Below are 25,371 nucleotides of genomic sequence, written 5' to 3' on the forward strand. Positions count from 1 at the left end.
AAGCTGTACCTAATAAAATGGCCAGTGAGTATACATATACAGTTATACAGTATATATTAGTTTTGACCTCAAGATGTGGAATTGTGAAAATTAACCATGGTTTGTTTCATTATTTAAAAAATGTGCGTAGCCATGTTTTGTTTGATTTTTTGATGTAATGTTTACCATTTGTATAACCACAGATTTACAACAAATACAACGTTGTGTAGAAAAGCCATGGTTAATTTCTGTTTCTGTTATTTATTTATTTTGTAAGGGTATACTTGTGAACAGAGCTGATTCATAATTTTTTAATATATATTGTAATGATTGTTAGTGGATTTAAAGGGGCTGTACTATATATATATATATATATATATATATATATATATATATGTATATATATATATATGCGTTCGAGTAGGTCTGTATTTAAACAACTTCTTTCAGTGAAAACTGACCGCGAATTACAAAATTACCTTATTGAATATGATTGAGTACATATATACATATGTATAAGCATTATAGGTGTGCAATTTAAAAATACAAATAGATGTATTCATTTAATTATATTGTATTTCACTGTGTTAAATATGGCATTTGATACAGCTTACTGGTCTATATGATAGATGTCATCTGACAGCATAGCACTTCCTGAGCCCAAATCAAGTCCAAATCTCCATTTCCTGTCATTCTGACTTTACATTTTAATACATAGACTAGATGCAGATAATCCTCTCACATGTTTAAAAAGTCTGCTTTTAAGACATCTTTTCATTTTTCATGCTCGGTGCTGCTGATGTCATAGTGCAATGATTGCATCTATATGGAAAAAAATTGCAAGATTAAGGCATGTCCTTTTTTATCTTCTCAAATGATGGCAGATATATGGTCCTTACAGCTGAGATGAAAAAATGTCAAACACTGGATTCCAACATTCCTCAATTTCCTTTATGTTATGTTAAACAAAAGTATGAAAAAACTTGGGTTTAAGAAAATGATATAGAATTTTGAATTAACTGCAGGACTGTATATACAGCGGGTACAAATAAGTATTGAACGTGTCACCATTTGCCCCAGAAAATGTTTTTAAAGGAGCTGTTGACTTGAAATTTTCATCAAATGTCCATATCTGATCCATAGTAATCCATACATACAAAAAAACAAAAACAAAGGGCAAATGTATCGAACACATGAAGGAAGGTAGAGTGTAAAACGGCATGGAAAGCCCAGACAGCAGCTGAAATCTCTCAGTAGTTATTCAGCAGCACCTGCCCCTCATCAGTATAAATGAGCATTATCTGCTCCAGTCCATCATCTACTTTAACAGATGATGAAGATAAAACAAGGTAGACAATTCTTGATTGGTTTCAGAAAAGAAAATAAAGCTGCTGGAATGGCCTAGCCAATCTCCTGATCTGAACTCAATAGAGAATAAGAACTAAAGGTGATAGTTTGTAGATGAGACCCATAGAAACATCACACCTGAACGATGAATTTTATTCCCTTCTCCATGAAGCATCTTGAAGCTGTCGTTTTCATACACAATTAAAAAAATACAATTAAGAACAAGAAATGAACTAAAATATAGCTCAAACCTGAAAACTTTCTTTGTTCCACACAATCAGTTGTGTTGAGACAACATGGATGAATTGAAGTAATTCATTAGTTTTTACAAATTTATGTGGATTGAACATAAAACAATTAGGTTGTCCCCCAAAACAAAACTAATTAGTTTAGAAATTAAGTTATGTGGAATAAAATGACACAGGGACAAATTATCGAACACATGAAGGAAGGAGGGCTGCAAAAAAGCATAGAAAGGCCAGAAAGTAGCTGAAACCAGATGATGAGGATGAAACCATGGTGCGCAATTCAGCAAGACAATGAGCCTTAACACAGACAAGGAAACCCTTGATTGGTTTCAGAAAAGAAAATAAAGCTGCTGGAATGGCCTAGCCAATCTTCTGACCTGAACCCGATAGAAAATAAGAACTAAAGAGGAGAGTTTATAGACGAGACCCACAGAAACATCAAGGGGAAAAATATCACACCTAAACGATGAATTCAACTCTTTTGAAGCTGTCATTTTTATATTTGTCATAATTACACAAAAAAAGAGAGAAAACATTAGGGAATTAGGTTAACTTATTCATTTTTTTTATTTAAGTGGATTGAACATAAAATAATTAGGTTGTCCCACAAAACAAAACTACTTAATTTAGAAATTAGGTTATGTGGAATCAAATGAAATGACATAGGGACAAATTATCGAACACATGATGGAAGGAGGGCTGCAAAAAAGCATGGAAAGGCAAGAAAGTAGCTGAAACCAGATGATGAAGATGAAATCATGGTGGACAATTCAGCTAGACAATTAGACCAAACACAGACAAGGAAACCCTTGATTGGTTTTAGAAAAGAAAATAAAGCTGCTGGAATGGCCTAGCCAATCTCCTGACCTGAACCCGATAGAAAGTAAGAACTAAAGATGAGAGTTTATAGACGAGACCCACAGAAACATCAAGGGGAAAAATATCACACCTGAACAATGAATTCAACTCTATTGAAGCTGTCATTTTAATATTTGTCATAATAAAAAATAAAAAATAATTAAAAACATTAAGGAATTAGGTTAACATGTTCATTTTTTTATTTAAGTGGATTGAACATAAAACAATTAGGTTGTCCCACAAAACAAAACAACTTAATTTAGAAATCAAGTTATGTGTAATCAAATAAAATGACAGGGACAAGTTATCGAACACATGATGGAAGGAGGGCTGCAAAAAAGCATGGAAAGGCAAGAAAGCAGCTGAAACCAGATGATGAAGATGAAACCATGTTGGACTGTTCAGCTAGACAATGAGCCCAAACACAGACAAGGAAACCCTTGATTGGTTTCAGAAAAGAAAATAAAGCTGCTGGAATGGCCTAGCCAATCTCCTGACCTGAACCCGATAGAAAATAAGAACTAAAGGCAAGATTTTATAGATGAGACCCACAGAAACATCAAAGAGGAAAAAATCACACCTGAATGATGAATTCAACTTTATCCTCCAAGAGGCATCTTGAAGCTGTCATTTTTATATACAATTGAAAAAAAAAACATGGAAAAAACATGAAGGAATTAATTAACTTAGCTTTTTTTCAATTTAGGTGGATTGAACATAAAACAATTAGGTTGTCCCCAAAAAACTTCAAGTATTGTTTTTATTTCCAGTTTATTTTATATAAGTAGTTTAAACAAACAGTAAACATCATTATTTGAGTGTGGGATTGTTTTGTGGGATTGTGGGATTGTTTTGTTGCATACAGTATGACGGTGTAGTTTACGTTGTCGAACCTGAGAAAAACGGCACCGATGTGACCTGAGTGGGTTGAAGGGCCGGGCACTTAGCCTTTATCTGGACTTTCCCATCTCCAGGCAGGATTAGGCTAATGCTCTTGTCAAGCAGAGGTGCTTCAGAAAGCTCCAGATGGTCTGAAGTCCCGCTGACCGTCTGTAGCAGAAACACATGCAGGTCAGACAGCAAAGGGCTTAACACACATGAACACATACACACACAGCTGACTTGAATGCGTGCAGCTCGAACATAAAACCAACACATCAAGCGTATGATACTGCTATGAAATATTTAAAATATTCTCTGCATTTACATTCAGTAAACAGAACTAATGTTTATTATCACTAATTTTCAATGGAGGACTAAGATTCCTGGTTAAAAATAAAATGAAGAATCAAATGATCAATGAAATAATTGAAGCATTATAATGTATTTAATTTAAATGAACAAATAATGGACCAATACATATATTTAATAGATATCAAATTTAATAGTTAGACCAATAAATAGATATTTCAATAGTTTTATTCATTCATTTTCTTTGCAGCTTAGTCCCTCTATTAATCAGGGGTCGCCACAGCGGATTGAACCGCCAACTTATCCAGCATATGTTTTATGCAGTGGATGCCCTTCCAGCTGCAACCCAAAACTGGGAAACATGAAAACACACTCTTTCACACACATACACTATGGACAATTTAGCCCACCCAATTCACCTGTACCACATGTTTTTGGACTTGTGGGGGAAACCAGAGCACCCGGAGGAAACCTACGCCAACACAGGGAAAACATGCAAACTCCACAAAGAAATGCCAATTGACCCAGCCTAGGCTCGAACCAGTGACCTTCTTGCTGTGTGGTGATTGTGCTACCCACTGCACCACCGTGACGCCCTGATTTAAACGTGTATATATATATATATATATAATAAATTTGTATTTATTTATATTTCTTAAATATATATATATATATACATCCAAAAATATATATATATACATATACAAATATATATATATATACATATATACATCCAAAAATATATATAGTTTTGTTACATTTTTTCTTTATTTGTCAGACTAATAAAAAACTTTAAAAAAATTTACTAGCTTTCTATTATATATATATATATATTTTTTTATTTTATTTCAACCTCCTTTTAAGTGTCAAAATCACAGTTTTTGCCTTGTCGCACACCCAAAGTTTTAAACTTTATTCTTAATTAAGCACTAGTGAAATAAGTTAAATATTTTATAGTTATTAATGTGAGACTATTATCAATATTATTTTTCATGCAAAATACAGCTGTCACACAGTATTAGTGTCATTTCCACCACAACACTGTAATGTCGCTTTAAAAAGTTTGCGTGAAAGATTATTTAGGTGGTTTCTATGAACATGAATAGTGGCATCTGAGAACATGTTCAAGATGGAGGAAATTTACATTTTCATCAACAAACACATGAAGAAAAATCAAGGTAAATATTGCTTGATTGGGTTATACATTTATTCTACGTCATTCCCAAACACGCTGTACCTTCAAGGATGTTTTTAAAAACCAAACAAAATGAAGATAAATAAATGACTACACTAAAAAAAACTTCTGCAAAACTGTTGCAAACAATTTATTTGTGTTGAATTTAAACAAAAAAAATAAATTAAATTAAATTCTATATTCCTAATTTGTTTGTTTAAATTCAGCCCAAATAAATAGTTTACAGCCACTTAACGTAAAAAAAAAAATTGAGTAAATCCAAGGAATAATTTCTGAACATTTTGTTCAGTGTAGTATCAATTCAAAGCTAACTGATGAAGCTTTATTTATTTTTTTTATTTAAATATATTATTTTTTATATATAACTTAATATTTAGAATTTCAGGCAAATGTTTGATTAAGAATGTAGAAATATAAAAACAAATATTAATGAAATATAAAACACTTTTTAAAAGTGAAAGATTTCAGGTCAAACGTAATGAAAAATATTTCCTAATAAGTATTTATATATACACAGTTGAAGTCAAAATTATTAGACCCCCTGTTTATTTTCTCCCCAATTTCTGTTTAGCGGAGAGAAGAATTTTTCAACACATTTCTAAACATAATAGTTTTAATAACTTATCTCTAATAACTGATTTATTTTATCTTTGCCCTGATGACAGTACATAATATTTGACTAAATGTTTTTCAAGACGCTTCTGTACAGCTTAAAGTGACATTCAAAGGCTTAACTAGGTTGTGATGGTTTGTTCTGTAGACTATCCGGAAAAAATAGCTTAAAGGGGCTTAAAATTTTGTCCTTAAAATGGTGTTTAAAAATTAAAAACTTTCTCCAGAAGAAAAAATATTATCAGACATACTGTGAAAATTTCCTTGCTCTGTTAAACATCATATGGGAAATATTTAAAAGAGAAAAAACATTCAAAGGGGCTAATAATTCTGACTTCAACTGTATATATTGTTATGACCCTGGTCTAGGGTCAAGGCCGCAACATAACAGAACACCCGCCAAATAAAATTCACTTTAATGACCCTTTTGTGTATAGGGTCTCTTTATTTGTATTTTTTTTTTGTCTTTTTCTTTTATTATCACCAAAAAAAAAAAAAAAACTTGAAGCCAACTACCTCAGAGTGAACCCACAGAAAAACTAAACACCCAAATGAAACTAACTACACCTAATAAAATTAGGAAATAAAAATACAAAATCTACAGCTACCTCCCTAACTGAGAACAAAAACAGGTGAAAACATTTACAAAAAGAAAAGTGTGCCGTCCACCCCTACTGCCTCTTACCATATACAATATATTTACAATATTAACAACCAACCAACAAACAAACAAACAAACCAAAAACAAAATAATAGGAGGGGAAAACACAGATGGGTATACAACACAGTCAAAACTTATACAACAACACTGGAAACACAATCAACGATAACATCTTAGCAACAGGAATAACTTTATCACCTCAACTCAAAACAACACGCCAACAAAACATGCTCTCCCGCCCTATGCCCGTTGTTCCCTTTTTAAATGATGCCCTGGGTAACCTCCTCTAATCCCAGGGCACGTAGCTAGGGCGGGGCCTGCAGGTGGAAAGAGAGGTAGAGAGAGAGAGAAAGACACACACACACAGACAAACACACCTGCCAGCGCAACAATATATATATATATATATATATATATATATATATATATATATATATATATATATATATATATATATATATATATGAGCAATATCACACGAGTAGCAGTGCGATATGGCTGGATATCGGCACTGGTGGGAGGTGTGCGTTGGCACGAGGCCGCAGGCCGGGTGCCTTAGTGCCCCCACCAGTGCCTATATACAGCCATATCACACTGCTACGAGTGTAATATTGTGTAATACAACAGTTTAAGGGCATAATTGTGTATATAAAAACAAAATAAGACATGGAGAGTCTCAAAAACCCTCTTGTATGAGGAACTACTTTCTTCCGGATTCAAATCATAAGCTGACAGTTAAACAGTTGAGCAAGCATCTTTTAAACTTTACATCTGTAGTGTCTGCTTTTTGCTGGCTGTATGTGGGCGGAGTAATACACAAAGGGTAAAGAGGCTGTAGGAGTTCTGATATTGCAGAATATTGCACGGCTATCAGCCAATCAGATTTGAAAACCAGACAGAACTGTTGTATGAATATATATATATATATATATATATATATATATATATATATATATATATATATATATATATATATATTGCTGTGTGTATTGACTTGTGTCGTTTTTTCAGGGCTGTGCAGTTTTTTGGTCTTATTGCTCTTTTGTTGGTTTGACCGCTGCCATTATCCTCAGAGTTGTTGGTAGTTTCGGTAAAACAAGTGTCTGCTTGATGCTTAAATGTAAAATTTAAATGCGAAATTTCATGTATACACCACCATGAGATGCTTTCCTGTATTTTTAAGAGAACTTGAGAATCGAATATATTTTACATTAGACACAATTTCACCAGCTGTTATATGAAGTTCTATTGTATTTTTTTTTCCTTTGTTTTTTTTTTTTTGTGCATCTTCTTCTGGTTTTTCATCGGTGAGATGTTCTATTGACGTCACTTGCTGAATGTGATCTGCTCTGGATTCGAATTAATTGAAGTGTGAACTCTTTTCTGGATTTGGACTGTCTCAACTTCCATCGATGCGTGTCTAATTGTGGAGTTGGACTGGCGAGCCTCCCATTAAGTGGATTCTTTGGATACACCTGTTGGAAAGATACAAAGTAAAACCTATTCAGCGTCATGGTAGGAGCGTAAATTTACAACACACTCACAAGTGCAACATCCTGGATCTCTGGAACTGAATTTGCAACCTAGTTGTTTTGCAAAAGTATCTTTTTGAATGTTCATCAGCTGTACTGGACTTTTAGGACATTTTGAAATGTTTTAAGTGAATGTTTTATTTTCATTTTAATTTCATTTGTACATTGTTTCATTAGAGTGTTCATTCGTTGCAGTTTTTGAAGCTTTATAGAGAGAAGTTATTTGGTTTAAGAAGGTGAATCTTGATTAAATGTTGAATAATAAAACAATTTTAATATTGTATTATTAACTTACACTTATAAACCTTTAATATAGTATTGTTATTAGTATATTAGTATTATATTATTGTTTATAATAGTAACCAAAATATAATATTAATATTAAAAAAAAAACAGAAAAATAACATAATATATAACTTACCTTATTAGTGATACAGCCATAAAACCCTGTGAAGAAAGAGAAGTGTTATTAGAGAGTGTAAATAAGATTGAGGTCATTAGATAAGTGTGAAAAAAAATCCTAGAATTTGTTTTATTTATTTATTTTATTTTATTTTTTTTATATTTCTGTGAACATTTTACAATACAATCTTTTATTATTCTTACCTCTGTGTCCGAGTCCTTCACTGTTGTTGTATCTTCTCTCTCTTTGGAGGAATTTAGACTTCTGAGCATCTGGTCCACTGATTAACAGCTTATAATACATTTGTGTATCGAGGGTTACATACAAAAAAAAAGTGGCATCATTATCTATCAATCTGTGTATACCACTATCAGTATTTCAACACAGTAATAGAAATTATTATTATGCTATTATTATGATGAAGGCACCACGGTGGCTCAGTGGTTAGCACTGTCGCCTCACAGCTAGAAGGTCGCTGGTTCGAGTCCCGGTTCAGTCAGTTGGCATTTCTGTGTGGAGTTTGCATGTTCTCCCGGTGTTGGCGTGGGTTTCCTCCGGGTGCTCCGGTTTCCCACATAGTCCAAAGACATGTGTTATAGGTGAATTGAATAAACTAATATTGGCTGTAGTGTATGTGTGGAAATGAGAGTGTATTGGTGTACTGGGTTGCGGCTGGAAGGGCATCTGCTGTGTAAAACATATGCTGGATAAGTTGGTGGGTCATTCCGCTGTGGCAACCTCTGATAAATAAAGAGACTAAGCCGAAGGAAAATCAATGAATAATGTGATAAATAGAAGGAGAACCCATAGCAATGTTTCACCGTCCCCCTTTTACTTTTTTAAATAGCTGAAAAGCTCTCTGTCAATGATAAAGCATTTCTGAAGGAACACACCACTCTTTTGGGGGGAGATATACTATTTTACAAGTTTATTAGGGTGATACTATTGCGTTTGACCATTTTTTAATCTGTTCAGTCGCTCTCTGGGTTTGGTGAGAGTAATTTTTGGCTTAGCTTAGCATTAATCATTGGATTGGATTAGACCATTAGCATCTTTTTCACAAGTTAAAAAAATGTTCCTATTTAAAGCTGTAGATACATCATATTTTAAAACAAGTGTGCTGACATTTTATCCTACCCATCAGATTGTGCTAGTAACACTGTATTTGAATGGTTCTGGGGTTAGGGTTAGGGATGATTAGGTACGTTAGAGTGATATTACTGCTTTATATCGCACTACTTCACATTAAAATTTACACTAGTAGCAAAATCTGATGGGTATTGCATCATAGGTATCATTGCGTCATCAAAATATGCTACCTACTTTTTGAATGGGAGGTAGGACGATCTGACAAGGTAGGACAAATCGGCAGAACACCGGCAGAAAATGAAAAGTTATGGCAGCAGAGTTTCTTGATTATTATGCCATAACGAGAGTATAATTTCTAGCAGCATAGACCTAAAAAGATTTTCATTTTGCATTGGTCTTAGTACTCTATTAATCTGTAACTACAGAAGAGTCAACTCTTAAATAGGATAAAAAAAATGTATGCCAATAGACTAATCCAATATACACTCATCGGCCACTTTATTAGGTACACCTCACTAGTACCAGGTTGGACCCCTTTTTGCCTTCAGAACTGCCTTAATACTTTGTGGCAGAGATTCAACAAGGTGCTGGAAATATTCCCAAGAGATTTTGGTCCATATTGACATGACAGCATCACGCAGTTGCTGCAGATTTGTCGGCTGCACATTCATGATGTGAATCTCCCGTTCCACCGCATCTCAAAGATGTGTTTTGTGTTGGAAGTGTTGTGCATTCAGAGATGCTCTTCTGCATACCTCGGTTGTTACGAGTGGTTATTTGAGTTACTGTTGCTCTTCTATCAGCTGGAACCAACACCAACAACCATGCCACGTTCAAAGTCACTTAAATCACCGTTCCCATCTTCCATTCTGATGCTCGGTTTGAACTGCAGCAGATCATCTTGACCATGTCCACATGCCTAAATGCAATGAGTTGCTGCCGTTTGATTGGCTGATTAGTAACTTGCGTTAACGAGCAGTTGGACAGGTGCACCTAATAAAGTGGCAGGTGAGTGTATAATGTAATGGAGCCTTTTCACAAGACAGTTATGACGCGTTTAACAGTCATCAGCATCTTAAATCCTTAAAGTTTTTAATATTTAGATTTGTTTTTTAACGTATGAACATTTATATGTATTTCTGTATGTATTACATCATCTTTGCTTCAAAGTTCAAATAACGAATTAAGGCTTGTGCGAGGCATTTCTAATGCTCTGTTTATGGGGCAGGACAGCAAATTTGACGTTGTTCTCCAATCTGACTTCCGTCATCAGTCTCACACAATTTGTTTCCTTTTTCTGAAAGTCTTTACAACCCCATCGTGGAGTTTTCCTTTTATTATTTAAGCAAATAAGAACTTATCTGTTGTACTCTCTCATTCACTGTGCTTCCCAACTAAGGCGACTTCCGCTACTGAAATGGAACCTGGAAATGAGAAAAAAGTCTATATCATAAAGGTGTTGTGACACTTTATCAAATCAAATCACTTTTATCGTCACATCAGCAGCAGCACGTGTGCTATAATGAGTGAAAAACTTAGGTGGTGGCTCCAGACAGTGCAAAATACAAATAAGTGCAAATACACCCTGCTGAAAAATCAGAGGGGTTTTGGCCATTTCCAGGCTGGTTTTCAGCCATTTCCAGCCTGGTCTTAGCTAGTCAGGCTGGAAAATGACCAGCTAAATCCAGTTAAAACCAGCTTGACCAGCCTGGTTTAAGCTGGACATAGTTGGTTTTGGCTGGGCTCCCAGCCTGGCTAGGCTAGTCAAGCTGGTTTTAGCTGGTCATCTCCCAGCCTGACCAGCAAAGACCAGGCTGGAAATGGCTGGAAACCCCTCTAAAACCAGCCTGGTTGACCAGCTAAAACCAGCCAACCAGCCTAGGCTAGTTTAAGCTGTTTTTTTTTCAGTAGGGCAGACAGTGCAAATACTACATCGTACAAAAACATACTTAAAACAGGACAATGTGAAATTGGCAGTGTTGACAGCGATATGTACAATCAACAGGTGTACACTTAGTTGTAGGCAGTATTTTAAGTATGAGTTGGTTAAAGTGCAGTACATGCTACATATTGATGGTGTGCAGTGAGGGGTATGGAAGAGTTTGTGTGGGGTGTGTTAAGAGCCGGGAGCTCGCAACATGGCAGCCATGCTCAGCGCTCATCTTGGATTCATTATGAACACCTGTTTCAAATTAAGTGTTGCCCTTTATTTATTTATTTTGCAAATTCTTGTTGTTTTTTCTCTCCAGTTTGATGTCTGGTTTGGCAGCACTCGACGCCAAGTGCTCCAGTCGACTGGGCATCATGACAATCTCGTACTATCTGTGGACGACGTTTGTGGCGGTGGTGGTGGGCATCGTCATGGTGATCATCATCCACCCGGGTGGAGCTGCGCAGAAGGAGGACTCTGAGGACAGCGGGAAGGCCATCATGAGCTCCGCGGATGCCCTTCTGGACCTCATACGGTAAGCCTGATTTAATGTTTATTAAAAAAATGACATTGAACTGCTTTCCATCAATCAGTTAAGTAGAAGAAACCAGGCTATTTTTTGTTGTTATTTTTGAGTGTCACCCATTCAGCTATTGGTTTGTGAAGTGATGATGTTTGAAGTACTGTTGTGGGTCCAAGCCTCTTCTCATTTTAATTGATAAAACTTGAGTCGCTTATGACTATTGTTACATCACAACACACATTAAAAGGGCCATGAAATTTTATTTTACTATTTTCTTGTATTTTACTATTGTATTGTATTTTACTGTTGTATTTTACTATTGTGTTGTATAGTGTATTGTAATCTATTGTACATATTGTCTTCAGTGAGCCAGAAATATGCCTGTAGCTCTCTCATTGTGTTCACTTATAGAATGTAACATGTTCCAGCTGCCTTCTCACCTGCTCAGGTTTACTGCCGGTTAAACCGTGTGAGTAAAGCTCAGGGTAAGCCAGTTAGTGTTTACTTGAGTAAACGAGGACAGAGTTTGTCCCACTGACACTGTGTCACTATTTCAGTCGGTCAGTGGAACAATTAGTCAAGGAATTGTCAGAAACAGTTACTGTGTCAAACAGGACTTAACAGGATAGCTAGATTGACTACTACAGAAACTACTACTTGACTACTGAAGTTGCTTAGCTATTTGTTTGCTAGCTTTGGTTAATTGATATGTTTAAGAAGTAAAAATTAAGTTGGGTCAACCTAACAGTTCGAAGTTAAAACATGTTTACTCACTTTAAGTAAAGTTACTAATCAATTTCCACAGCGGGTATTCTAAAGGAGCTGTCGATATGAAATTGACCCAGATTTTCAACCCAGGTTCATTCTGAAAACGTAATTCCGTGGACGTTTGTGGAGACCGCGAAATACGTCCCGGAAGGTACGTATTTTTGCAGTTTTTGTTTTCGGGAATCTGCGAAAGGCCGCTGTGTGCGCTTTTTCGCATCTCAAATGTCTCTCGTGAGTGCCATTCACACTGCACTGTTCTCGCGTAAACCCACCAGAGGCTGCTGATGACCGACTGAATGATTGACTGGGCGATCAGCCAATTGACCGACCTACTCTACTCCTCTAAACCCAACCAATTTTACTGATTGACCCGCCTTGTCTTACCTGATTTCTGGAACCGCTCTTTCCTAGAATCGAAACTGGTCGCCGTCGTGGTCAACTCCTCCCTGCGTCTCAAGTCTGCCAACGTACACGACGAGCTGACTGGACAAACTGGTTGTGGTGGGAAACCCTCCACACGGAGGTAAGCGGTCAGCTGGTAAGCGCCAAAAGAAACGGTATCATACCGCCCCATAGTATTCGCTTAAAAAAATGAAATGCAGCTATACGTACCTACAACTACATAATTCTCAGTCTCCAGAAATGTCCGCGGGACTACGTTTTCAGAATGAGCCTGGGTTGCATATTTTGGTAATAGCCCAAACAATAAAAAAAAAAGAGATGAAAACCTAAATAAGTGTAATAGCAATAATGAGTCGAGGAGAAAGTACTGAACTACTGAAATGTATACTTTGTATTAAAGGTTTTTAGTTTTCTATTGGGTTCGGGTCAGGTGACTGGCTAGGCCATTCTAACAGCTTCCTTTTCTTTTCCTTTTTTTTTTCACTTGTCTGTGTTTGCAATCAATGTCTTGCTGAAATTTGCACTCCAGTTTCATCATCATCTGGTAATGTAGATGTTGGAATGAAGCAGATAATATAATAATAGCCGGCAGCTAGCTCTCTGCAACTTTCACATGGTCACTTGCTGAAGCCAAGCAGGGCTGAGCCCGGTCAGTACCTGGAGTAGCTAGGTTGCTGCTGGAAGTAGTGTTAGTGAGGCCAGCAGGGGGCGCCCAACCTGTGGTCTGTGTGGGTCCTAATGCCCCAGTATAGTGACGGGGGACTCTATACTGCTCAGTGAGCGCTGTCTTTCGGATGAGACTTTAAACCGAGGTCCTGACTCTTTGTGGTCAAGTAAAATCCCAGGATGTCCTTTGAAAAAGAGTAGGGGTTTAACCCTGGCATCCTGGTCTCTGTCCATCATGGCCTCCTAACCATCCCCATATCATAATTGGCTTCATCACTCTGTCTCCGCTCTCAGCTGGTGTGTGGTGTGCGGTCCTGCGCCATCGCGTCATCCAGTTGGATGCAGCACACTTGTGGTGGATGAGGAGATTCCCCTCTATGTGTAAAGCGCTTTAAGTGCCCAGAAAAGCGCTATATAATGTAAGGAATTCTTCTTCTTATTATTAATATTCATTTACACTGACGAGGGGCAGGGCTGCTAACCTTTTTTTTTTAGCTAATATATGTATAGTCCCTCTGTATCAAAACAGGAATGGCAGTCCTGGATCTGTATATTATTTCCACCATGCTTAACTGTTGTTTGTTTGCTTGTTAGTAAGTTGTTCAAAAGGAAAGGACGATATAGCTTGACATTCTTTTGACATACCTACCACCATACTTGACCATAACAAATAATAAGATAGCATTAGTTAGTTAGTGTGTAGTCTTTATAGGTGAAGAATGGAAAGACAAAATAAGATCTCAATGTCCCTACCTCCATGCTTACTATTGGTAAAGGTGTGTTATCCTAATAGGAAAATAATGGAAGGACAACCTCAGATTTTACTTAGTTAGTTAGTTAGTTAGTTAGTTAGTTAGTTAGTTAGTTAGTTAGTTAGTTAGTTAGTTCCATGATTAATTTAATTGGTAAGTTCGTCATTTAAAATTCAGAGGTTGAACAATGAAACTGAAACACCTGGTTTTAGACCACAAAAAAATCTTTAGTATAGGGCTGACTCGCTTCTCCAAAACACTCCAAATTGGCTTAATAATATTTACATCTGGTGAGTGTGCAGGCCATGGGAGATGTTCAACTTCACTTTCATGTTCATCAAACTATTTTGTCACCAGCCTTGCTGTGTGTATTGGTGCATTATCGTCCTGATACATGGCACTGCCAATGTTTGAACCATTGGGTGTACATGGTCCTCCAGAATGGTTCTGTAGTCCTTGGCAGTGACTTGCCTATCAAGCACAAGAATTGGGCTTAGGGATTGCCATTATATTGCAGCCTAAACCTTCACTGATCACACCCATGCTTCACTCTGGGCATGCAAATCTCCTGGATGTAGGGAAGTCAGTAAAGGAGGACTCGTCAGAGAACAATACATCTTTCACATTGTCCACAGCCCAAAATTTTCAATGTGGGCACCACTGAAGCTAACATTTGGCATTGCACGAGTGACCAAAGGTTTGGCTGTAGCAGCCCAGCCATGTATATTGACCTCGTGGAGCTCCAGACGAACAGTTCGGTGGAGTAAGGAGACATGAGGTGCACATTCAATTCTGGAGTTAGTTGGGCAGCTGTGGTTTGTTGTTTGGATACAATCCGGGTTGGCACCGGATATCCTTTTCAGACAGCTTTCTCTTGCATCCATAATAACTCCTGTAGGATGTGGTTCATACTTTTTGGTGGTTTACTCTGGATACCGTGGCTCTTGACTCTTTACAAAGACTAGCGGTCTTGGTCATAGATGTGCCAGCGAAACACGCACCAACAATTTGTTCTCTTTTGAACTCTGATATGTAACCCAAAATGTTGTGTGCATAGCAATACTTTAAGCAAAGGGTGCTATTACTCTGCTAATGAAACCTTCACACTCTGCTCTTACTGGTGGAATGTGCAATCAATGAAGATTGGCCACCAGTTGCTCAAATTTAGTCATGAAACCTCCAACACTAATTTGGCCAATGTTTCATCTTGATTGTCCAACCCCTGTTAATGTTGATGTGTAGTTTGTACAGGTCAGAAATGGGAAAATAGCCCCAGATCTTAAAATATTGACCTCCATTCTTAACTGTTGGTGGGTATTTATTTATTTATTTATTTATTTATTTATTTATTTATTTATTTATTTATTTATTTATGTATTTGCTTGCTTGCTTGCTTACTTACTTACTTTTTTAATTACTTACTTAATTACTTAATTATTTATTTATTCTTTTGTGTATTAATCTACCTATTTAATTACTTGTTTACTTATTTATTTATGTACTTATTTACTTATATATTTACTTGTTTATTTATTTACTTGCTTATTTATTTACTTATTTGTTTATTTCTTTACTTTATTTGTTTACTCATTTAATAATTTATTTTCTATTTACTTATTCATTTATTTACTTATTTATTTATTTATTTATTTATTTATTTATAATTTATTTATTTGTTTACCTATTTATTTATGTATTTATTTTTTACTTATTTATTTATTTACTCATTTACTGATTTATTTTTTTATTTACTTATTAATTTATTTACTTATTTATTTAGTCATTTAATAATTTATTTTTTATTTACTTATTCATTTATTTACTTATTTATTTATTTATTTATTTATTCATATACTTACTTATTTATTGATTTATTTATTTACTTATTCATTTACTTATTCATTTATCTACTTATTTATATATTTACTAATTTATTTATTTATTTATTTATTTAATTATTTATATACTTATTTACTATGTATTTACATATTTATCTATTTACTTATTTATTAATTTATTTAATTATTTATTTACTTATTTATTTACTCATTTACTTATTTATCTACTAATGTATTGATTTACTTGCTTATTCATTTACCTATTTATTTATTTACTTACTTATTTATTTGCAAATTTTTACTTAATTATTAACTTAGTTATTTATCTATTTATTTACTTATTTATGTAGTTACATATTTATTTATTTACTTATTTGTTTACTTGCTTATTTACTTATTTATTTATTTATTTGCAAATTTTTTACTTAATTATTAATTTAGTTATGTATCTATTTATTTACTTATTTATTTATTTACTTATTTGCTTATTTATTTACTTTTTTATTCATTTACTTATTTACTGATTTATTTATTAACTTATTTATTTATTAGTTAGTTAGTTAGTTAGTTGCTCTCAGTCAGTATTGTACAGGTTTCAGTTAACCATCGCTAACGCCAACTCTGATGCACACCTCTCAAAAAAGATGTAACTACACCTTGCAAGTGCACATATTGCAAACTTTGTTATTGGTCAGCTTGGTAGCTGTGATGAGCATGGGTGGTGCTGAGAGCTGCGAGCCCGATGGAATAAGTGTTTACAAGCGTCGAGTCCCATTAGTAAGTTCCAGATAGCAACTTTTGTTTTGTGTTTACCTTATGATTAAAGTTGTTGCACGTCCTCCAGCTCCTGCCTCAGAATATGCGAGTTGGAGCTATTTGTACATTAAGGTAGCATTCACACAAAGCAAAACACCCCCAAAGAAACTTGACACTGAAGAACATAAAAACCTACTGCCAGCTAGCGTTTCAGAAGAGCAACACAAACAACATGCAGAAGTACTGTATAAATGCACGACTACACACAAGGCAGGCACCATGGATTATGCTGATCACTCGACGCCGAAGTATAAACCAGCCTTAAGGTTTACTTATTTCCCTCATGTATACTCATGTATCTCTCACCATACTATAAATTGAAAATTGTTATTGAAAAGTATAATGACATTATTTCAGCTTAATTTTCTGTGGAGATGTTCGAGTGGAGTGGCCGTGATGTTGAGGGATCAGGAGAGCTTAGACATGGCTCAGTTTAGGGTTGGCTAAGGACTAAGGAACAAAGAATCGCTGGCCCACCTGTCGCCTGCAGTGCTGCATGACAGAGTGACCCAATGTCATTGGAGTGTATGGTGAAGACTGGAGCCTAAACTGATTACTGACCTGAGCCTGAGGCCATATGGCTTCGATCGAGGTGATGAAAGAGGAGGAAACTATTTACATACCGTCACAAGCTTATAGCTCAGCTTAATAATGGTGCGATTCATGATGAAAGTCTCAAGACAGGAAGAATTAGCAGTACCAAATGAGCATGTGATGTTTGCACCCTTCACTAAGAGGCTAGTCAGATTGCCAATGTGACCATTTGTTTATCAGCAAAACAAGACAGTCAGATTAGGATTAGTGGACTGTGTTTGTGTGACAATGTGCACACATTAGCAATGAGCTAATGTACCGCATTTTGCTGGTGATGGGACAGAAGCTAACTATAAATATACTGCTGAAATAACTGCTGAACACATTAAAAAAAAGATTTTTGCTACTTGTTCAAGCTACGTATTTAAAATATGCTGAATCAACACAATTGTTGAGAGTTTTCTTTTTTGGGACAACTTGTTTCATGTTCAATCCACTTGTGTGTGGAACCCGAAATGTTTTACAGCAAACCTAAAATGGCATTTTGACACCATACCCTTTGACATAGGCTCATTCTGAAAATATACCCCTGTATACATTTCTGGAGCACGCAAATTATGTAGCCAGTAGTACGTATGGCTGCATGTTGTCTTTAAAATGAACACTAAGGGGTGGTAAGATGCCATTCCTTATCTCGCTTACCAGTTGACAACTTACCTCTGTAAGGACGGCTTTCCCGCTGTTACCAGTTTGTTCGGTAGCATGACATGTACATCATGAACTTGAGATTTACTTGCTTATTTATTTATTTATTTATTTTACAAATTTATTCATTTACTTATTTATTTAGTAGTTTATTGACTAATTTATTTATTTACTTATTTATTTATTTGCTTGTTTATTTACTTGCTTATTTATTTATTTACATATTTATGTACTTATTTATTTTGTATTTTATTTATTTACATATTTATTTATTTACTTATTTATTCACTTGCTTATTTATTTATTTAATTATTTAATAATTTGCTTATTTATTCATTCATTCATTCATTTTCTTGTCGGCTTAGTCCCTTTATTAATCCGGGGTCGCCACAGCGGAATGAACCGTCAACTTTTCCAGCAAGTTTTTACGCAGCGGATGCCCTTCCAGCCACAACCCATCTCTAGGAAATGCTTATTTATTTACTTACTTATTTATTTACTATTTTATTTATTTACTTATTTGTTTATTTGCTTATTTATTTACTTTTTTTACTTAGTTATTTAGTTACTTATTTATTTACTAATTTATTAATTTGTTTAATAATTTTTTATTTACTATTTTATTTATTTACTTATTTATTTGCTTATTTATTTACGTATTATTTTACTATTTTATTTAATTATTTACTTATGTTTTTACTTATGTATTTACTAATTTATCTATTTACTAATTTATTTACTTATTTACTTACTAATTTCTTTATTTACTAATGTATTTACTTTTTTATTAATTTACTTATTTATTTACTCATTTTCTTTTTATTTATTTGCTTATTTATTTTTTGTTTATTTATGTAATTATTTATTTACTAATTAATTTATTTACTTATTTATTTACTTTTTTATTAATTTACTTATTTATTTACTCATTTTCTTTTTTATTTATTTGCTCATTTATTTACTTATTTATTTATTTACTTGCTTATTTATTTATTTTCTTATTTTTTGCTTATTTATTTATTTACTTGTTTATTTACTAATTTATTTTCAAATTTGTTTGTGTTACAATGTGCACATTAGCTATGACCTAATATACTGCATTTTGCTGGTGATGGGACAGAAGCTAACTATAATTATACAATTCCTGTACACTCAAAAAAAGATTTTTGCTACTTGTTCAAACTAATTTAAAATAAGTGGAATCAACACAATTCTCAAGAGTTTTTTTTTTTTTTTTTTTTGGGACAGCTAATTTTATGTTCAATCCACTTGTGTGTGAAACCCAAAATGTCATTTTGACACCATACCCTTCGACATAGGCTCATTTTGAAAATATATCCCTATATACATTTCTGGAGATGGTGGATTTACACGAGAATAGCAGGAGTAAGTGGCACTCGTGGGAGAAATGTAAGATCTGAAAAAGCATACACAGCGGCCTCTAGTGGATTCGCGAAAGCAAAAACTGCAAAAAGAAAAACATAGCTCCTGGGACATATTTGGCGCTCTCCAGAAATGTATATAGGGGAACGTTTTCAGAATGAGCCTGGGTTGATACCCTTTATGGTTTACTTGCTTTTAAAGGGATAGTTCACCCAAAAATGATCATGTAAATCTTTGAAATATCTTCATTACTCTTGTACAAATGAACGAATCTTATAAAGACTTGGAACAAGATAAGGATGAGTTAATTTTCATTTTTGTGTGAACTATCTCTTTAAGTGTAGCATTTATCTTTTGTATTTTGCTGCATTTACATGGTGTTGTTGTTAATATTATTTAACATGTTTTCATTCATTTTATCTAACTGAAATGTAAATAGATTTGTCTGCTTTCCTTTAACATAACTAGATCAACCAGCAACGTCTCTGCCTGATATTAAACCAGCTTGGCTTGTACCAATATATAAATGAATTCTGGTTAAAGTTGATATTGTCAGCAGGTTGGAAAATAATCTGTGTATTAAATACAAATATGTTTTCTTGCCTCCATTAGCAACATGTTCCCAGCCAACTTGGTTCAAGCAACATTTCAACAAGTGAGTTTTTGTGTTTTCCTCTATATTTTATCTGCAATGCTTGAAATGTTTGACTGGAAAAAAACATATTGAAAAATATGAATGATCTTTAATCTGCCTCCAAAACGGTGCTTTTATAATATGCACATTCACACATAAAAAAAGCTATTTTTAGGATATTTAGGTTGTAAACCTGCTTATCAGTCAGTGGTTTTACATTTACACTATTAATAAATCTATTCAGTTGCCCATATCCTGTGATTGACAGGAGTTTTTTGTTTATTTTCTCTTACAAAGTGCATTATGGGACCTTGTTTTTTGTTCCATTAACTTTTTTATTTTGAAAATGTTAAACCCATGAAGCACAAACTACGGGACACTGTTAATTATTTTTAAATAACCTTTTTTACAGTATTGATGATATTTTCTGACACACTATATTTAATCAATTAAGATTAAATCTTTGACAGATTTCAATACCAAATACAATGCAGACAGAATTCAATACAAATGTCAAAATACTTAATCATGTTTTGTGCCTAAATGTACTTAATAAACTTCAATAAATGCACTTTATATGTAAATATGTAGCATCTTAAAATAATAAATATATATAAATATAATAACATTTGGTGACACTTTACTTTGATGGTCTATTTGAGTTTAGTAGACTGTCTGCTTATTGTCTGTTGATATGCTCCTTCAACAGGCATTTAACTGACTAAGAAACTTTCCGAGTACATATTAACTTACACTAACCCTTACCCTAACCCTAACCCCAATCTAAGGCGTACTCACACTATGTACAGTTGCCTTAAACCGAGCCAAAGCACGCTTGTCCCCCCTCCAATCTCCCCCGACGGCTTGCACTCACATTACATTTGGTCCTGAGCATGCTTACGTTAATAATAAAGCGCTGTTCAGTAAGCGCTTTTGCTAGGCTCAGTGGAGATTTCTTTAGTTATATTGTTTTAGTCGTTTGATATGCAGTGACAGAGTCAAATATTTCTGCCACTTTTGACGCTCATAAACAAACATAAAGTCCTCGTGCTGCAGCAATTAGGAGGGTTGCTAAAGGTGCAGCTGTTGTGCAGTGAGGGGTTTGCATCTTTATTAATCTATGACAGTTTACATTATTTAAACAGTAAGAATGATTAATAAATACATATGAAACAGTCCCTTAAAAGTCACGTCTCGTCTTCAGTTTCAGGCGCTGGCGCGCTTTGCAATCACACACACAACCGTACCGCGCTAAAGCCCAAATGCAACCGCGTTCTGGCACACCTCTTCCAACTGGGCCAGGGCCGGTCAAGTGAATCGCGCCTGAGCCCGATTCGGAGCACTCACACTTCTCAAACGATCCGGGAAACAGATCTGGGCACAGTTCGGATAGCATAGTGTGAGTACGCCCTAACGGTCTACTTATAACCTAACGAGAATTAGGTATTAATTATTTAATTATGGGATGAGATGCAATTTAACTTAAATTCAACAAACGGACCATCAAAATAAAGTGTGACCATTAGCATCTCACAGAACAGTCAAGAAGAGTTAACTATGGAAGAGCCTAGCTTAAAATAGGAAAATTATCTAAATTCTTTGATCATTTTTGAGCTAGATGCTAACGGTCTAATCCGATTCAAAGATCTATGCGAGGCTAAGCTAAAAGTGCTCCCCCCAGACCTGGGGCCTCATGTACGAAGACTTGCGTGGAAATCATACTAAAACATTGCGTACGCAGAAAAAATTTCAGATGTATGAAACACTGCGTACGCCGAATCTCACGCATATTCTTTTGTACATCCGAATGAATGTGAAACTGAGCGCAACATGCACGAGCACAAAACCCCTCCCTGCCTCCTCCCCCGTATGAATATGCAAATGACTCTACTTTGGCAAAACCCAACAAAAAAGCGAAGGCAAAAGCAAGCAAGAAGAGAAACTTTAAACAGAATGTTAATTGTAGGTGCTCCTTTCGGAGGTAGACCGGAGAAAAGCAGTGTTATTTGCAAGTTTGTTCTCCAGAATTAACAACAAAAGAAAAAATAGAGTGGGAGAGTTTAGCTGATGCGGTTAACACAGTTGGGTCTGAACATCGCACTGAGTGAATTAGAAAAGAAATAGTGTGATTTATAGGTGTAAAATGTTGCAGTATCCGTAACAGTCTCAGTGGCGCAGCTCGTAAGGCGCATGTCAACATGTTTTGACATGTTCGAGCATGAACTCTGTTCGAATACAGCGTCTGATGAACTCTTTCTTCTTTTTTCCCCCGGTACATATCAGATATTGCCAACTATTTATCACGAGAAAGACAAGTAGGAATCAATTATAAGTCTGTGCATCATATTTTATTTGCACATTTATTGAATGGAAATGTTTCTGATTCACGCATGCAAATTCATCTTCAGATAGTGTCTTTATAGCAATGTGCGTGCAGTAGATCGCTCAGATTACATTGGGAAAACAGGCGACTGCTGCAAATTGTGCTTTAATGTTTAGCTGGTCAACTGCATGGTATGTAAACCTTAAATACCTGCTAGATGAACCCGTCTCATACAGCTGCCATTGCAAGGCTCAGACACTTTGTAGAGAGGAATTTAACACAACTGCCTCTAGGAGTCGCCAATGGAAATAAAACAGACACGCACAAAAAATGTGCGTACGCCAGCCATAAAGCTGGCATGGAGCTGCGCACATTCCCACGTTCAGTTCATTGTTAGTAAATCCAAACGTGAGCGATTTTGAGCGTGAAACCTGGCGTACGCAAAGTTTTTGTCCGTACGCAGCGTTGATACATGAGGCCTCTGGAGATCAGCTGAATAGATTCAAAAATGGTAAAACGCGACTGTTTAACTGAGAAGTGAGTTGTAATGTGTTTTTTAACCCTAAATGTGCTCTGTATACCTTCATTTTTATGTTGCATTGCTTTACTGAGAATTCTGTAGCGAGTTGATTTATATTTTTCATCTTAATCGAATTGTAGTATCGCACAAGGAGCATCCCTATCATGAAGCCCAAACCCACCATCAGTCAGGACATCCTGGAGACCACCACCAAACGGGTCTTCATTTATGGGATCCAGGACGACAATGGCACAGACATACAGAACTTCTCCCTGGACCTGACGCCTCCTCCGGACGTGGTCTTCCGGACGCTGCCTGGCACCAGCGAGGGCATGAATGTCTTGGGTATCGTGATCTTCTCTGCTACCATGGGTGAGTTGTAGCATCAGCGTCGGCTGGAGTTGCTCAGGCTCATACAGATTGTTTTTTTAAATAATCAAATTCCTGTCATTTAGGGATCATGCTTGGACGAATGGGACCAAATGGCAGCGCCCTCGTCAACTTCTGCCAGAGTCTGAATGAAGCCGTGCTGAAAATCGTGGCCATTGTTATATGGTAAAAACTCATTTTTTTTCAGTTGGAACTACACCAACATATTGAAATACATTCCCAACAGTCTCACATGGACTTTAAAATGTGATTTACGATACTACAATAATTAATATACAATAAATATACAATAAATAGTCAATTAATATACTACCCTGAAACACATTAATCAAATAAATTCCGTGATGTATAACAAATCAGATCATGTGATTGGATAGATCGTTGGTTAACAACCACAGAGCAATGCCGTTTAAAGAAACTAAAGGTGATTTCAACCCATATTTGGGTAAAATATGGACAAACCCAAAAACTGGGTTTATTTTGGGCTAAAGAAAAATGACCCAGCCTTATGCTATCCATATTGTATCTAAAGTTAGGTTAAATTAAAATTTTTTACAATGTAACTAGTTAACTAATTAGTCACGCCTGCTTCCAGAACTGTCATAGAGTACTATGGTGTGTACTATGTCATGGTACTATATCAGTGTTTCCCAAACCTGTTTCTGGAGGCACACCAACAGTACATATCTTGGACGTCTCTCTTATCTGACCCATTCATTTCAGGTTTTGGAGTCTCCTCTAATGTTATGGTGTTCTTATTACACACACAGGGATGCACAGCAGCACACAAACATCTTTAAATTTGAAAAAATTATAAAAGTGTACCTTTTGTAAAGGCACCGACCCAATGACCGCTCTCGTTCCTTTGTTTTTGAGAGTGTAGAAAATAGTATCTGCAGAGGTTTTTAGTCAATCATAGTGTTATAACGTCTAAATGTTTGCACTTTGAATTAGATTAAATTAGATTGTCATCGTCCACATAATATTCAAATTTGCAGTGTTTATTTTGCTAGTACACATTGTTAGTGTTATGCTGCGTTCACACCAGACACAGATCAAGCGTCAGTCGCAGGTGATTTACATGTGAAGTCAATGCAAAGACGCAAATAGACATCCTGCGGCGCTACACGCAAGAATGAGGTGGCGCAAATGACACAGTACTAATTATAAAAGCGACATGGCACCGAACAAATCTACGCTGTTTTTCAGCCTTCCTAATGCACATAAACACAGCTACTACCTCAATAAAATCTAAGTTAGCCATTTAGCTTCGAAGCTAGAGTGACTAGGTAGAGCGAAATCCGGTGCATGATGAGAATCCGCGTCTTTTTTCAAGTGAATTTTACGCACGAATGAAGTGAGTAAACTTAAAATGTTCACACATCTATTTACGCTCAAATATCGAGATTTACCTGCACTTGCCACGGTGTAAACACAGCATTAAGGTGAACAATTAATCTGTGAAAGTTAATAAAGCTGTTTGTTTTGATGGACTTTAATCAATATATGACTATCTGCTTTCGTTTTGGAAAAGCAGTCCTTTTCTAATGATGTCAGATTGACGGATTGGGCGAAATATTCTTAGCCACGCCCCTCCAACCATTAGTTTGCTGCTAGTAAAATATGAAAGGTAGAGCGCAAAAATAAAACCTCATTCTAATAATCAACGTACAGTGATTAGATTTATAACCCTTTTGGCACGTAGATTGATTTTACTAAATTGGAAACGAAAAGATCCTCCACGTTAATAAAAGATGTCATGTCCTGTCTGCAACTTGAGAAGCTAAGACTTTCCCTAAAAAATAAAACAAAGAATTTCCATGTAATATGGAATCCATTTATTGAATACTTTAACAAGAGAGCAGTGATCGACCCCTAGTAAAAACACTTCAAATATCCCGCCTTATTTAGTTATTTTATTTATTTATTTAATTTTATTTATTTAATTTTTTTTCTTCTTTCTGTTTTTTTTGTTCTTCCCTCCCACATTTCACTGTTTTTTTGTTCTCTTATACATATAATAGTAACAGGATGTTACAACTTTGTGTTTAAAAGGAAAAAAAGTACACATA

At 35.3% G+C, this 25,371-nt stretch overlaps 1 protein-coding gene across 2 annotated transcripts in view; it reads left to right on the forward strand.

Annotated features, from left to right (window-relative positions):
- Window positions 1-25,371, forward strand: part of slc1a7a (solute carrier family 1 member 7a) — a 53,292-nt gene that overhangs the window by 17,129 nt on the left and 10,792 nt on the right. For both annotated transcript variants that reach the window (NM_001291344.1, NM_001130622.2), the window contains 4 exon segments: window positions 11,365-11,580; window positions 20,045-20,087; window positions 23,050-23,281; window positions 23,365-23,464. In NM_001291344.1, the coding sequence (NP_001278273.1) occupies window positions 11,365-11,580; window positions 20,045-20,087; window positions 23,050-23,281; window positions 23,365-23,464 (591 nt within the window).

The sequence above is a fragment of the Danio rerio genome, chromosome 2 (assembly GCF_052040795.2).
Source record: "Danio rerio strain M-AB ecotype USA chromosome 2, GRCz13ab, whole genome shotgun sequence".
Classification (NCBI taxonomy): Eukaryota; Metazoa; Chordata; class Actinopteri; order Cypriniformes; family Danionidae; genus Danio; species Danio rerio.